The sequence below is a fragment of the Solea senegalensis genome, linkage group LG2, assembly GCF_019176455.1.
Source record: "Solea senegalensis isolate Sse05_10M linkage group LG2, IFAPA_SoseM_1, whole genome shotgun sequence".
NCBI classification, from domain to species: Eukaryota; Metazoa; Chordata; class Actinopteri; order Pleuronectiformes; family Soleidae; genus Solea; species Solea senegalensis.
The window spans coordinates 31,996,835-32,012,384 of NC_058022.1; the positions used below are offsets into that span (position 1 = coordinate 31,996,835).

A 15,550-nucleotide genomic window follows, 5' to 3' on the forward strand; every position below is an offset into this window, starting at 1 on the left:
GCGTCTAGAACTGGAGATGAGCTCATCGAAAGTGGTGGTCTCAGACTCTTAGTTATAGAAGAGAAAAGTTAGAGGAAAAACACGGTCGCGTCTACTTTCGTCAGGGGCTGACTGCAGGAAAACAGGAGGGCCAAAGTATCGAGACAACATGTTCACCATTCACGCACACAGTCCCACACCTACGGGCAATTGAAAGTGTAAAATTAAACCTAGGTGGTCACGTGGCCTAGCTAGCTATCTGAAGGTCGCGAGTTCGATCCTCACTTGCCGCAGTGGTTTTCTTCTGCTTGCTCTTGAATGAGAATTTGTATTCTTCAGATTTAAACCTCGGCAGCTGTATTTAGTGTTAATTGCAGACAGTGGAGTGTTTTCTACGTGGGTATGCTGCGTGGCGACATACCTGTCGCGGAAATTGAACGTTGCACTTGTTTCCAGGTGTGATGTTAGTACTGGCCGACAGTTCCAGGTACGTTTTAAACGTATTTGTTCAAGCGTTTTGGGGGAAAAGTGGACGCTAACGTTAGCTGCATGTGTTAGCTGCTAGCTAGATGTAGCTAGACTGCTGTGGAGAGTTTAGTGAGTAGTTGGAGAACTTGTTCTACAGATTAAAACATCACGTAAATGTCTTGTGTTGGATAACCAGCACAAAACCAACATATTTTCAGCTTCAAATTGGTTACTGGGTGTTTGTTATTTTAAAATTGTTCAAAAATACTTGTTTTTCAATCTAGCTAATATAACTTCCCCATTTTATCAAGTATTTAAATTACTTGTCCATGATATTTATGCCATCGTATAACAACATATAACTTGACTGCTTGTATTAATATTGTTAATCCATTGTGGGTTATTGGAGCAGGAACTGAATGAGAACCCAAAAGTATTTTATTTTGAAAGATCCTCACACTTATCCAACCAGAGCTGGGGACACACTACACAACCTACAGTCATTACCGATTGCAAAACACTCGGCGCACACACACCAACAGATTTCTGTGCCAACTAGCTAATGCCCAGTGTCCCCAACTAGTGTTGACTGGAGCTGACTCTGCCCAAATGTGAATTGTGGGTAAAATTGGACAATCTTGTAGTGTGTGTTCCCTTTTCATTTGAATTCTGCTTCTATCGGTGTACATGTGCAGGTATTCAGCTTGGAGTGAATGAGATGGCTGAAGGCCATGCCAGGTGTGACAACCACAGGAGATCCACACCTGCCTCCTCCTCCTCCCCTCTGTCATCTCCTTGCCACAGTTCCACCCAAACATGGCCGCCAGCCAGCTCTCCCCCACAGCCTCACTGGTTGAATGGTCTTCAAATGGCACAAGACATGGACTTGGAGGAAGATCACGTGCAGAGGAGTTCATCTCGTTTCTATGAGGAGCTCTTTTGTAGCAGCCAGTCTTGCGGGTCCTTGGTTCCTCCGGTTCCCCTGGTTCCCCTGCTTCCCCTGGCCGGGGCCCTCCTGGCCTCCTCTCGGCCACAGAGTGATGCAGTGAAACAAGGCTACCTGGGGAAGATGGAGCGCAGCCACAGGCGATATTTTGTCCTGAGAGAAGGAAGTCACATTGGGCCGAGTCGACTGGAGTGGTACAAGAGCCAGGAGAAGTTCACAGCGATGCAGAAGTCTGCTAGCAAAGCTGCGCTATTCGGGTCGAGCAAGCAAGGGTTAGTATCGGTACATGATCTTATTTCGCACACGATCATTTCATACAACTCAATAATTAGGAATCCTAGACGTGTTTAGTTGATCAACTGAGTAGGGCTGCAATTTAATTGTTCTATTATTTTAATGTTCTGTGTTCTATAAATATTCCATTACTTTTTATCTACATTACAATGAATGTTGAACTGTAACTTGACCTGCTCCACAGGGTGATTTACCTGCGATGCTGTCTCGGTGTGAGTCGGACCGGCAGTTCCAGGAAAGGCCACACGGTGGCGTTGTATGCCAGGGATCAGACCATGGTGCTGGTGGTGGGGGACCAGCAGGAACAAGAAGCGTGGTACTTTGCCATTAAGACACTAATGGAGGAGGAGCGAAAGGATGATGAGCACAGAGAAGGGTGTGATGAAGATGATGATGGTTATTGTACTCTACCCCCTGCTGCTTTCTTCAAAGAGGTGAGAATAGACTTCAGTGTAATTGTGAAGAAAATACATAAAACCACACACATTTTAAGTACCAGCTCTAAATACAGCTGCTCTCTTCACCCTTGTCTGAAGGTCTGGCCCGTCTCCGTGAAAGCCAGAGGTCTGGGTCGCTCAAAGTCCCTGACCGGTGAGTCTCGGCTTTGCCTCACAGCTACGTCGCTCATCCTGGTCAGAGTGACAACCTGCAGCGATTTGCCATCGGTTCCCATACCTCTGCTGAGCGTGCGGCGCTTTGGACACTTGGACGGCTCGTTCTTTGTGGAGCTTGGCAGGTCGGCGCCCGATGGTCCAGGGGAGATCTGGATGGAAGCGAGAGACCAAGGTTATAAAGAAGAAACGCTACCATAAATCTAGATCCATACTAATACGTTTTATAAAGTTTTTCAGCTGCATCAGCACTAATCTGCTAACAAACCTAATTTTCTTAAATTGATGATGAAAAATTAATGCATGCATATGTTTGATAAATAAATAAAATAAAATGGAAAGTACTACTAATGAAAAGCAACAACGGTGAAAAGTCTGAATGGGCCTTAAGGCTGATACTCTTAATGTCTTGCTCTGTCCAGGTAACACAGCGATTGCCCAGCAAATCCACGAGGCAGTGCGGGAGGCGGTGCGGGCCCTGCGAGCTCTTCCTGACTTCAGCCGGTCACCAACTTCCAACCCCAGTCAGCCTCAAGCACTTGTGTTCTCCAAACGCAGCAGACCCAAATACAGAGACAAGCCGCTTACTGCGAGGCCGCCAAGTTCTCTCCTGGTCCACCCGCCCAGGAACTCTGACATCCAGACGAGTCCCGCACCGGCTTACGAAAATCCTTGCAAACCGGACAGAACCCTGTCTGACTCCAGTGTCAGCCCTCTTAGAGCCCAGCGGGAGTCCAGCTCCTCTGAGTCTACGGGCAGCTACAAGGAAAAGATGATGGAGCAATGCAGGGTGGAGACCTGGGAGCAGGGAGAGGAGCAGCAGGGAGGCCGAGGCTACATGATGATGTCCCCGCAGGGCAGCCACAGCTCGTCTCTGTCGCTTCAGGATGATTACATGACCATGGCGAGTCCACCGAAATGCCACTGGCCCCCATCATCTTCAACGTCATCTCTCCTTTCCAAGTCATTCAACAGGTGAGCTGCGAATTGTCGGGATGCACAAAATCATATTATCAGATTTTGGCAAACATCCTCCGGTATGACAAATAACTATAACAGTTGTTTGAATAAGCTGCTACCTCCTTGACCTCTATGCTAGAGCCCTCTACAGTTGCTTATTTTGCACAAGAAATATATATATATCTACACCTCCTGAGTATGAAAAAAATGTTAATTTTACTACAGAAGAGACTAAATAACGTTTGCAGTGGTTGTCAGTATCGGCTTACATTAGATATCGCATATTGCGTTTTTTTGCAATCATCGGAATTCGAAAATCTGCTACGCGTTTTCAGACTTTTATTTTGAAGAAAATCCACGTGGAACTGGAGCGCTTCATGCATCACGCAGAGACGGACTTGGTTTATAAGAAGTATTTTGGCTTTAAAGCCGGAGAAACTGGAGAGGCAAAGTATCTAAATAAGACATGTGTCCAACATGTTCAAGTAAGAGAGGACAGCGGAGTTCTTCTCACTCACAACAGATTTATGGTCCACTGTTGACATTTCTCGCAGTTGGCAGAAGAGGAGATTTCCAATAAAGCCCAGAACATTAAGGTAACTTTCAGTAATAGTTATTTGTCGTGGTATTCAAAAATGTTGTGTGTTGTGAATATGAAAGCAAATAGATATTGATTGAAGCTGAAGATTTTATTACGTGCAATTATGTTGGTAATTTTGACAATAATTATGTCTATTTTGATCTATTTTCAACCCACTTTGACTTTTGAACTTTTAAATCTCTGAAGTAGTGCAGGACTAAATTTGAACTACTGTTCCTTTTTCCTTTTCTTGTTTAGCTCCGCCTCTGACTCTCCTGTGCAGACATCACATCAGCCCCTCTGGCTGCTGACGTCAGTCCAACAGCCAGAGATGACCATCAACCCGGCACTGATCACGGCCTCACCTCCCTCTCCTGCGCACAGTATTGTCACAAGTCGACCAGGTTGTACCAGGCCAGTGCAAACGGGTGCAAAATCTGATACACGGCAAGTGTCAAGTGAAACTGTCCCAGACCAACCTGCTGTTAGAAGATCCCGCCTGTCCTCCTGTCTGCTCTCTTGTTTACAAGCTGAGGAAAGATCCTGAGTGTCTATGATCTCAAAGATGAGTGACAACGATGTTTCTGGGTGTCATGGTTCACTAAATCAGCTTGTGAATCATGTGATCTTCTGCATCTGTTGAGCAAAGTACAGATTCATTCATGTTTTCTCTGGTGCTAAAAGTATATTTTGAGATATGTCTACGCCTCGGATAATGGACCTATGAGGTTTAGAAAAATAATATATTTTTTGCTGACAATTTAAGTCCATTATTTGAGAATTTATTTAGTATGTGTTTGATATGTTTGTTTTTCGAAGAATCTGTGAATTCACAACACTTAAAAGATGTTGCACTAGCATATAATGTTATTAAAAGAAAAAAATAAAGTCAAATGAATGCACATCGTCTTAAGTCTTTATTGAAACGGTCAGACACAGGTCTCAATAAGGACCAGCGAAAATGGCCACATTGTCAATTTTAATAGTCCTCTAATACTGGCTTTCAGCAGTGCTATCACTAAATACAGACTTCTTTGTTAAATATTGAGATTTTAGACATTTCAATGCTAAATGTTGGACATTAACGCAAGTAAGTCTTTTTTATTGATCTATAGTTCGGCATTGTTCGGTTTGATTCTTGCGTCGGACGTCTTGCTCATGGCTCTTCCAGTGACGGCACTCTGCCCAATCAGTGGCTGGCATTCTGTCACTCATAGTATCGGCTCGGCTCGCTTGGAACCTCACCAGGTCCAGTTCTAAATAGGTACCAGGTACTATCGCTAATGGAAAAGCAATGTAGTGGACCATTTAGTGAAAAGCAGCATTTGTGGGACAGTGAAATGTGTTTCTCATTCAAAATGGCTGCTAGAGGGCTCTAACACTGCATTCCATTTACATTGAAAGTCGGAGCTGGTTGTGTCGTCACCTCGTTGAGGCAAATTGTGTTTATGATGTGATTCCAAAGTTAGAAAAAACATGGATGCTGTGGGCTAGCCATTGTTAGCAAAACCTTGTTGGTAACGACCTCTATGCAGTACCTATGTGAGGTTGCTCCGGGGCGTTCCTTAAATTCTGAGTACAAATGGAATGAGTGGTTACTGACTGACCCTTTAATGCATGGCAGTCTGTGAGGGTGTGAAAATGATCTTTAATGAGGCAAAGGGAAAAAAATAGTAAAATAGTTTATTGTGTCAGTAAAGATCATAACAAAAGGCACACAGCTTGAAGAAGCTGAAGTTACTGCAACGTACTAGCAGACAGAACTCTGCAGCTCATAACTCAGCGACAAGAACACGGAGCCTTGAGCAAAAATATATTCATATATAATAATTATACACCTTTTCTACACAGAGAAGCAAATCAAATATACAAAAGGCAGAAAACTATCTCGGTACAATGACTGTTAGCCGTAAGAAAGTACATGCTGAACGTTGGCATCAGAGTGCTACGGAATCAAAAATAGAAGCTGTACCTTTGTCATAAAACAGTTATAGGAAAACGTACGTTAAAATGTCCATATAATGCCAAAAATATTAGCTTTTAAAAACAGGAAAACGTACACAAGAGACAATTCAGTACAAGTTATTTATAGGTCTCAAAAAACAAAACAAAAACAATGATAGGTTCGTCAGGAGATGAATGCCATGGCTTCCAGATATATATATATAATTTTTTTTTCATATATATTTATTTGGTTCAAAAACCAGATCCCAGAGTTCACGACATATGCGAGGACTATAGCAACGGCCATGCGACGAAATTAGCTCCAGCTTTAACCACAAAAAAATGTAGATATTGAAAATAAAACTAGTATTTTCACAGAATTCATGATATTAAAGGTAAAGTGAATAAAACCTCTATTATTTTAAGATTAAAGTCATTGTATTGTGGTTACTTAACACTTATGTAAAGCAAAATGTAGCATGTGCCATTTTCTTCCCTCAGAAACAGTCAATATTATATATTTACTATTAATCATAGTAAATTTATTATTATTTATTATTTGTATCGTTGTGACTATACTACTTTTTTTAAGTGGAAAAACTACGTAATATTGACTTGTAGCCATATTATGCTTTTTCAAAATATTAATTTATTCCGTATTATGAGCCTTTTAAGTAAAATTTTACATATCTATGCTGCTGGAATGAAATATTGTGATTTTTTTTTTGTCTCCCGTTATGGACAGACAACAGTTTTGCCATTAAAATGACAAGAAAAATAATAGTATAATAATAATGTTTTGTTTGAAATATAATCTTCTCTCAAATTGAACAAATTTTACAACTTTATAGTTGAACAGTGGCCCTGAAGTTGTGATAACAAATGGGACCAAATCAGGACAAAAATAGACTTACATACAGGGTTTCCTTTTTTGAAATGGGTTCAAATTAAAATGAGCAGTCTCAGATTATCCGATGTCTCATTGAGCAAATTAAGCGTATGCCGTAAGAGACATTTACCTTTTAATTTTAGAAAACTTCCAGCTGAGTCTAGTACATGTAGCCGTCAGGGAAAGTCAGTCCCTGGTTGCCCTGCTCGCCTGCGTCTGGAAGGTACGGACCTTCCTCATCAAAGCTGGGCAGGGGGAGACCGTCCTCCTCGCTGGGAAGCGGGACAGAGTCCGGGTCGGCCTTCAGCCTCGGCCTCTGGTTGTCTGGGAACGCCATGGAGAAAAGAGCCTCGGAGTTGCACACAAACTTGTAGACGTACCTTTCCCCTGCCACCTATGAATGAATGAATGAATGAATGAATGAATGCATGTTTATTTTGAATATCATAACAAAAACACATAAAATAGCAATGCAACAAACAAAAGTATTGTTCAAAAAGATGTAGGATGAAGCACATGCTTATCCAGTCCTACCCCTATTCTCTTTTTTTTTCACTGTAAATTCAATTTAAATGTATTTTGTACAATACATTTTTAATTTCACAACAGAGGGAAATTTTTTTAAGACAGTTATATCCAGATTATGGCAGATTGTTGGCCTAGGTATAAAAAGAACTGAAAAAACGAAATAAATACACGCGTTGGTGTGATGGAGGGGGAAAGTGAATGTCGCCTTTACCTTCTGCATGATTCCCTTCTCGTAGTAATATCTCAGTGAGCGGCTCAGCTTGTCGTAGTTCATGGCAGGTCGGTTCTTCTGCAGCCCCCAGAGCCGAGCCACCTGCAACACGTGGGAGCAAAACCTTCATTAAATATTCCGATGCGTAAAACTAGATGGTCCATAATATAACTACAACCATAGAAATTCACAACAGAAGTTCCCCATGAATGACATCAGCCAAAGTCCCACATCCGGCTCTCAGGTCGGTGACTGACCTCTTCAGGGTCGATCAGTTTGAACTCCATGTTGCGTCCCGTCCACACGATCAGGTGACTGTTAGCTGGGTTGTCGAGCAGCGTTAGCAGAAACTGCCAGAGCTGCAGGGATCCACGGCGCTGGTATGGCAAACACTCCTGCTTCACTTTAGCTGCTACTACAGTTGGACACACAGATGAAATGACTCATTAGCAGTGAACACTAATACATCCTTTTAAAAGGTCCAGTGTGTTGAATTGATGATATGCATGAAGCCACTCTTAGTTCAGCTCTTTAACTTCTGGTCAGTTGTCGCTAAGGGGAAATTTGGACCTTGTAAAGTAACTTTAAAGCAGCTTTGAGTAGTCATCAAGACTAGGAAAGCACTATATAAATAAAGACCATTTAGGATATTCAATTTCAACCAATAATTCATCCTAAACGTCACACACTTGACCCTTAAATCTCAAATAGTTACACATTCAGGTGCCAATCTTGTTTCACTCGTCACCTTCTAGTCTTTCCGGCACAACACACGTGTCGTCGTAGTACAGATGTGGATCTCTGTCTTGGCCAAATCCTGTGGGGGCAGTGAAATGTAAAAATTACCAAGCACAAACGTAATAAAAGAAAAAAGGTTGGCATCAAAGTTAACAACAACTCACCAATATTGTTTTGGTAAGAGACGGGAGACTTCCGAAACGATGACGACTGACAGGTTTGAACCTCTGGAAGACACAAGTCAACAACATCAGTTGTCTAGCAGCATGTCCTTGATCCATGTTTGTCAATCAAGCTGCAAATCACTCGCAAATGTAGAACATTTTAACAGAATGCTTTTTGTTGTTGTTGTTGTTTAGATGTTAGATATCGTATCAAGATGAAAATGTAGACCTGAGTCGAAGGTGAAGTCTCTGGGCTCCTGTTTGATGGTGACGTGGTTGAACGTGGTTTGGTTCTGGGTCAGACCCGGACCAGGTGGCTCCTGCTCTGCGTATCGCGGGTCCACCAGCTCCTGTTTGAAAACTTGCGGGGGGCCGTGGGGAACCAGGGGCTCAGAGAGGTGGCGCTGGTACAGTGGGCGCCCGTCCTGGCTCGTGCCGGGGTACAGTGCGTTTGTTTTCTTCTCTGGGGGCAGGAAGGGCAAGCAGGGCTCTGACAGCTGCCGCTGGAACCTGAGACATTAAAGAACAGCAGCAGCAGACTGTGAATCTTTCTTCTTGTCCCTGGTTAGGTTTCTGATAATATATAATAAAAGGACCTTGCGTGGATCACTCACCTCTGTTCCCTGCTGAAGCTGATCGGGGGACCCGGCAGAGCAAAGTGTTGATTTTGGGTTGCGGGTGGGAGGCTGTGGTGGTGGTGGTGGTGTTGTTGTTGTTGTTGGCGGTGGTGGTGTGAGGGGCTCATGACAGGAACGTGGCTTGGGAGGCAGCTTGTGGCGAGCTGCGGCGCTGACGGCTGCAGCTGTGTGGGGCCACGCTGGAGTGCAGGTGTGGAGGCTGGAGTCACAGCTGGTTTGTTGTCACAGGCACTGAAGAGGGAGGCGACAGGAAGGAGAGGAGAGTGTGGCGTTAGTTACCGCGACATGATATTTGTGTTTGTACTGTATCATGCAGACGGGTGTGTGACATTCATGTACCTGTAATTATAAAGGCACATTACAGCTGAAGGCTTCCTGCAGGGGGACAGGTCTTTGGACGGACTGGGCTCTTGTTTCACTTTGCCCACAGGCGGCCCATGAAACATCACTGCAATTATACACACACACACAATTAGAGGCAAGCTGAGTTACCTGACAAAATAGAAAACAACTGTCTTATATTTTCAGCAAAACAGATTATCTGCAGAGACGACGACACTACGCCACTGACGTGTCCACACAAACAACTCGATCTCTGCCGTCACGCTCACTTGCTCCACACCTCTGCTGTTTGAACAATAATTAATACGCGCCGTACGTGTTGGGCAGCATCTGCCTTATCTATCAGTGGTTTTACTGCCTTCACCGTTTCCTGTGCCACACATACAGTAACTATCATTTCACTGGCACAGATCTACATGAACGCTCTTCGGTGACCTTGAGAGGATGAACTTCACACCGACTGCATGTTCTGCATTGGACAAATTCATGCTTACTAGTCAACAGTTACTAGTAAATTGACAAGTGCAGCACCTGTTCAATATGAGCCTGTTTTTAACCTGCCAAGTTTGAACTTTTGGGCAGTTATATATAGTCTGTATTTGTATATAATTTGTACAGTCTTGTATAAAGTAGCTACAAGAGATACTTGACTGATACTTTCTCTTATATCTTACCAGAAAATGACTGAATGACTGGGGTTAGATGACAATCGTATGTGGCTTAGCATTGAGTTTGCACTCCCACCCAATAAATGTAATTCAACATTAAAAATATGCAAACCTTTATATTTTTAAATAATTTTCAAAAACAGCAAACAGGAGATTTGCGGGGTGACTATTTTTGGCTGCACAATAACGCTTATTTTCCTTATGTACAGCAGCAGGTTATTGACAGTGGCAGTGTTTCCCAAAACTTAATTTTTAAAGCTGAAATCACAATATCAATTGTGACAGAAGCAAATTTGTGCATAGCATAGCAACAAATTTACAGGGAAAAAAATCTAATGTATTAACATGAACAAGAATGTTTGTTAAATTAATCGAAACTGAATTTTAAATGTTATTTAAAACATCTACACATCTTGAATAAAAAGGTTGGAAAAAATCTGAAAATTAGTCTGTTTCAGTCACTGCTCTGCACACACTGCATAGCTTCATTAACATACACAAGCAGCATAATGAAAGCATGCACGTTGTTATAAATATATATATTTAAGGAGAAGCAGCTACTCACGGTTACTGGACTGGAAATCGGGGACAAACTGCTCATCGTCGGGAACCTGAGCTGTTGGGGGGGAAACAACAGGAAATTTAAGTGAATCTTCTCACAACATTCCTGCAGGCACATATTATTAAGGACAGAGCAAGTACATGGTTGTCAATCAAAGACAAAATAGATGACGTGTCTGTTTTATGGTCTCACCCTCTGCAATCCAGATTTCTTGGAGCTGGCTCAGATCCTGAAAAAGCTCTGTAAAGCAATTATGACATACGTATTACTTTCTAGAGATGGTCTGATACCAATAATTTAAAGCTGTTTAAAAACAATCTGCTTCTATTAAGAAGAAATTAATAGTCAGATATTTGCTGCCTTTGCTTAGTCAAGCATTTATGTGACATTTAAAAATCCAATTCCCCAGGTTTCCAGGTTTCCCTAAAGGTTTCCCCAGGTTTCCTCTAAAGCCAAAAAGTCTACCCTCAATAATTGTAAAGAGTCAAGTAAAGGTCCATGTCCTACCTTCTGTGTCCTGAGCCAACTCTGTGTCCATGAACTTCCTTTTCCTGGCACTGAGACATGTCTCTGCTTCCTCTGCATGACTTTTCTAGAGAGATATACGATGAGAAAACAGCTCAGTTAGCAAACTTTATCAACATAAATATAACGTAATATTAAATTTAATTCAATGTTTTTAAAAACTCACACTCTCTGGGATGAGGAAGGGAACCTGTTGGTCATAAAAGCCGTCCATGTTGCAGGAGTCTTCACTCTGGAATAAAGAGGATGCGGGACACATTAGGGACATGTCGGTTGAAGCACTGAAGTGGACCATGTTTGTTGTTTCTCTCCACAGTCTTATGGCGGCTGTAAACGCTTCACTGTCAATGACAGCGTTACGCAAACTCCCGTAAACTCGCGTCTGACTGGGGGTTTTCGGGAAGATAAAGACAAAACATGACGTGCCAAGATGCTAATAGACCCACAGACATGGCAGCTTTCTCCATTATCATCAACACAGCAAACATTCTCAGTAAAAAACACAACATTGACTAGAAAATGTCTGGAAAAACATCTTTTAACCATTTTTAAAGCCAGCATTTATATTTATTTTTGCAGAAAAGCAAAGTTTAAAATGTACATAAACAGATCAGTTTCATTATTTAGAGTGGGGTTTTTGTCACTATTTTGAGATATGTGCCTTAAGTGGTTTATTTTTGTTATTTACATTCACATATTCTATTGTTACGGTTGTAGTAATAGGTCAAACAAATCTGACAAATCTATAATTTCAATTAATACCGGTTGCAAATTTACTGATATTTTTTTTTAAAAAAAGGGTAATTAGAAAAAAATACAAAATAGGAAAATATTTAAAATACTGTAGGTCGTGTATGGGTGGGTCAAAATATTGATTTGGTGATACATACGTCCTGCCGCGTGCAATACAATAATTGATACACCAGGGTAAATATTGACATTTAACTAACAAATTATGGTGCTCTAAATATAAACAGTTCCTGGCAATTTTCACTCGCCGGGTGTCGCTACTTGATCAAGTGAATGAGGCCGAAGAAGAGCGGGATAATGGTGGAGAAAGCTACGATAAGAGATGCTCCATCCACGCTATATGGTTGTCTTGAAATATATTGATTATCACAGAATTGTTCTATCGTGATACTATTGGTATCATATCGTGAGGTGGTGTGGTCACCGCAGAATAATAACAATAATAATAGTAGTGGAGGAATGTTGTTTGTGGTTTTGTCATCAGCCCACACATTCCTCCTCTCAACGGCTACTTCTCATGGTTTTTTTCCCCAGTGTGGAAAAGTAAAGTCTATTTATTTACAAAAATATTTTTCAACATGATTTTGTAAAAGACAGTCAATCATGACAGCTGAGGGGGGCCTGGGCTGAGAAAGGGCCCCCGAGAACTTCCTGAGGAGAAGCAATGTCTCTGTACTATAGCCTCTTTTTAGTTTTTAGCAGGAGAAATGCCAGCAGAATTCAGTGCAGCTTGAAAGTGGAAACTACCACACAAGACAACTTAAACTAATTGTTATATATTTTCATTTCCATTCTTAACAGTATGCGGCATTGATGTTTTAGATGAATCTCTGGTGTTTTCTATTCTTTGCTAATTTCCCACTGGGGTTCATTTAAGTATTGTCACCTTCAATTGTTTCCCCCATGAACACAGGCAGGCAGGAACAAAAAAGCAAGGGGAATGTACATAAGAACCTATATAATGTCGTTATTACTATTATTACACATGTATATACTAACAATATATTATGCTCACTCAATTCCCGAATAGTATTACACAACCAAATATGCAATATAAATAACTATGGATACAACAGCAACAACAATAATAGACACCATATTTATGTTTACAGTGACACGGATTGTCTTCAACACACAGACGTCGTACTCTGGCGAAAGTGTTTGCTTCTGAGACAGTTTTCTTCTGTGTGGAAACTGGAAAGTGTGTGGTGGTGGTGAAGTTTGGTCAATGAGGCCAAACTTAGCCAAACTCAACCATTTCACGCGCTGTTTTCGGCGCGTCACAGTGTAAACAAAGGCGAGGCAACGTGAGAGATTTGTGAATGGAGCTCGGTGTGAGGCACTCTCGTGTGGTGGAGGTGGACCTCCTTGTTTTTCTCAATGAAGTGAAACTTGACCCGAGGAGGAGGAGGAGGGGTAAGAGAGGGGGGAGGCAGCGGCTCACCATTGTGAAATACCCCCGTTTTTCACCGACCGCGGAGAAAAGAGTGGCGGCGCCAACGGGCCGTGAAGGCAACGGCCCGCACGCGCACAATCAGTCGCCGCTGCAAAGATGCGGAGAAACGAGCGGGGACGTCGCCTTTGGTTTTCCTAGAAAATGGCGTTCGCCTCCTCGCCCATATCTGACTGCGAGTGGACAACAGCGACCACGAAATCACACAAAGCTCGCGTACATACGCCCGTCCTTGTCTGACTGCACCGACATGACAAAAATCATAACAACAACAACATTATTAATAATGCAAAACTCACTGTGTGAAGTTTCTTGGCCGTGCGGGATTTTTCCTTCTCTACATCCCCTGCAGCTCCGCGACCAAATTGATCTCCGGTGGATTTTTCTCAATGAAAAGCTGCGGTCGCTGAATCTGAGCCAAGTCCTGCGCTGGGCTGCCATTGGCCGGAGCAGCGAGTCAGTCAAAGAGAGAGCCAATCGGCGTCGAGACTGCTCTGACGTGTGTTGCCAGTGTTTTTTATGAATGACTGCGTGTCATGGATCCATCTTTAAGCGCTCATCTTAAAGGGCCAGCGCTGCCATTCAATGAAATAACAAGGAAGTTAAGAAGACACATAAACAAATACACAACGGTAAACGTTGACACAGTATGTCATAACTTATCTCATAACATATTACTATTATTGCATGGTTAGATCAGAATAAGTTAAGACTAAGTTTTGTTTAGAAATGGGAGTAACAAAAAAAGAAGTAAGAAATGCACTAAAATAATTAGTAGTAAAACATATTTACAGTGAAGTCATCACTCACTGCTCATAGGTATCATGTACAGTTGTAAAAATGATTTGGCTCGATGACATAATAACAACAACAATAATAATAATAATAATAATAAGCACCATGTATTTATGCTGCATTCCAGATGTAGTCACTGTCGTGGGTGGAGCCGGTCTAGCTCCACCCTGACCACTTTAGGAAAGGTGCCAAAAGAGTGGAACACTTGATTATTTTGGTACAATTCTCATGGATACACAGAAACCAAAAAGGTCTGTACCGAACCAAACTGTTCCACTCGGTGGGTTCTCTAACACACATGGAAGGAAAGTGAGGTGAGGGACAGCTGCAACAGTTGGAGAAGATACCCTGCTTCATCACATGCCCCAGCACATCCTCAGATGTGTAAGTACTGAAATACATTGTTACCACTGCAGGCAGCTTTATAACTGTTGCACGTTTGACAGATTTAATCCAGAATCACACATGAGTGCCTCAAAGTCCATTCATCTCAGTGGGTGGCAGAGCACTTCCTCCACTTTTAATTCCACTTTGGTCCTTTTCCACTTCATTACCAGTCACAGTGGAGAGATCAGCCAGTGTGTCACCTGATCGTGTGTGAACTTGGCGTGCTTTTATGAGCTCACTTTGAGGTTTTCATGCGGTGACTCTGACATTGGATGATTGTCGACAATTTCAACAATGTTTTTATCGGAAATAAGCGCCGTTATCCCCTTTATAACCTGGTAATTAAGGTGAATATCTCCTTTTTTTCATGTTGCAGTGATTGTTTGTGCTCTACTTTGCAAACTGCCAGATCAGCATCGATGCGTGCCAGAACAGATCTGTGTGCCATGATAAAGGCTCCAATTCAAACATCACATGACCTCAGGAGCTCTGTTACTGATTTGCAACACCACCTGTTTACTCAGCCATTACACGTCCACCACTGCAAATATGCCATATCACTGATTTCTATCCTTCCGCTTGGACAGATTAAAATGTATGAGATTATCCGACATATCCTGCAACAGGAAATTAGAGTCACGCAGTCGTTTATTATGTGAATATTGCATCTGGAAGCTGTGTTTATGATGTTTTTATTCTTTAAGATATGAATCAGTAAATCCCTTTGTTTTATTCCTCACATTCCTTACAGCCTTAAATAGATGAAAATGAAATTATGACTGTTCTTTTGCAGTCATAAATGTTAACTTTATCTACAAGTGCCACTAACGGTAAAGTAGCAGTGCCTGGAGTGACCTCACAGTGATCAGTGCTTCTGCTACTACATCTTAAACAGCAACACCACGGCTAACATTGCTGTCTACCGCCATCAATTCTTCTACCCATCTCCTATGATTCTACTAGTGCTACAATATAATGTTTTGCATGAAACGTCAGATGTTATATAACATTTGTTTGTCTGAAGAGGCTCTAACGTTCTATTTTGCGTAGCTAATGTGGAAATAGTAAATGGAACTACGTTTAATGACCACTCAAAGCACTTTGCGCTATGAATCATC

General features: G+C 42.0%; 2 protein-coding genes across 3 annotated transcripts; one reads left to right on the forward strand and one right to left on the reverse strand.

Moving 5' to 3' along the window:
- The first annotated feature begins 24 nt into the window (after window positions 1-24).
- Window positions 25-4,726, forward strand: LOC122765237 (insulin receptor substrate 2-A-like). The gene is made up of 6 exons (XM_044019391.1): window positions 25-466; window positions 1,143-1,665; window positions 1,872-2,121; window positions 2,224-2,473; window positions 2,721-3,273; window positions 4,097-4,726. The coding sequence occupies exons 2-6, from the start codon at window positions 1,166-1,168 to the stop codon at window positions 4,383-4,385; spliced, it is 1,842 nt and encodes a 613-aa protein (XP_043875326.1). The 5' UTR covers window positions 25-466; window positions 1,143-1,165; the 3' UTR covers window positions 4,386-4,726.
- Window positions 4,727-5,504: 778 nt separating this feature from the next.
- Window positions 5,505-13,678, reverse strand: LOC122765580 (ETS translocation variant 5-like). Of its 2 annotated transcripts, none has more exons than XM_044019927.1 (13): window positions 13,550-13,678; window positions 11,214-11,279; window positions 11,030-11,114; window positions 10,715-10,762; window positions 10,526-10,576; window positions 9,290-9,398; window positions 8,927-9,181; window positions 8,542-8,822; window positions 8,313-8,375; window positions 8,159-8,227; window positions 7,668-7,822; window positions 7,411-7,512; window positions 5,505-7,065 (listed from the first exon to the last, which is right to left on the reverse strand). In XM_044019927.1, exons 2-13 carry the CDS (start codon window positions 11,259-11,261, stop codon window positions 6,832-6,834), a joined length of 1,500 nt encoding a protein of 499 aa, XP_043875862.1. In that variant the 5' UTR covers window positions 11,262-11,279; window positions 13,550-13,678; the 3' UTR covers window positions 5,505-6,831. The 2 variants fall into 2 exon arrangements, with proteins under 2 accessions (XP_043875862.1, XP_043875861.1); XM_044019926.1 differs by having other exon boundaries at window positions 7,668-7,825; window positions 13,550-13,676.
- Between the last annotated feature and the right edge of the window lie 1,872 nt (window positions 13,679-15,550).

Excerpts from the sequence above, each read along its gene's own strand:
- LOC122765237 (XM_044019391.1), top strand. The coding sequence starts at position 1,166 with ATGGCTGAAGGCCATGCCAGGTGTGACAACCACAGGAGATCCACACCT. Across the intron at positions 2,122-2,223 it reads CTGCTGCTTTCTTCAAAGAG|GTCTGGCCCGTCTCCGTGAA; the intron begins GTGAGAATAGAC and ends CCTTGTCTGAAG. Across the intron at positions 3,274-4,096 it reads CTTTCCAAGTCATTCAACAG|CTCCGCCTCTGACTCTCCTG; the intron begins GTGAGCTGCGAA and ends TTTCTTGTTTAG.
- LOC122765580 (XM_044019926.1), bottom strand. The coding sequence starts at position 11,261 with ATGGACGGCTTTTATGACCAACAGGTTCCCTTCCTCATCCCAGAGAGT. Across the intron at positions 11,115-11,213 it reads CCTTCCTCATCCCAGAGAGT|AAAAGTCATGCAGAGGAAGC; the intron begins GTGAGTTTTTAA and ends ATATCTCTCTAG. Across the intron at positions 8,823-8,926 it reads AGCTTCAGCAGGGAACAGAG|GTTCCAGCGGCAGCTGTCAG; the intron begins GTGAGTGATCCA and ends TTAATGTCTCAG.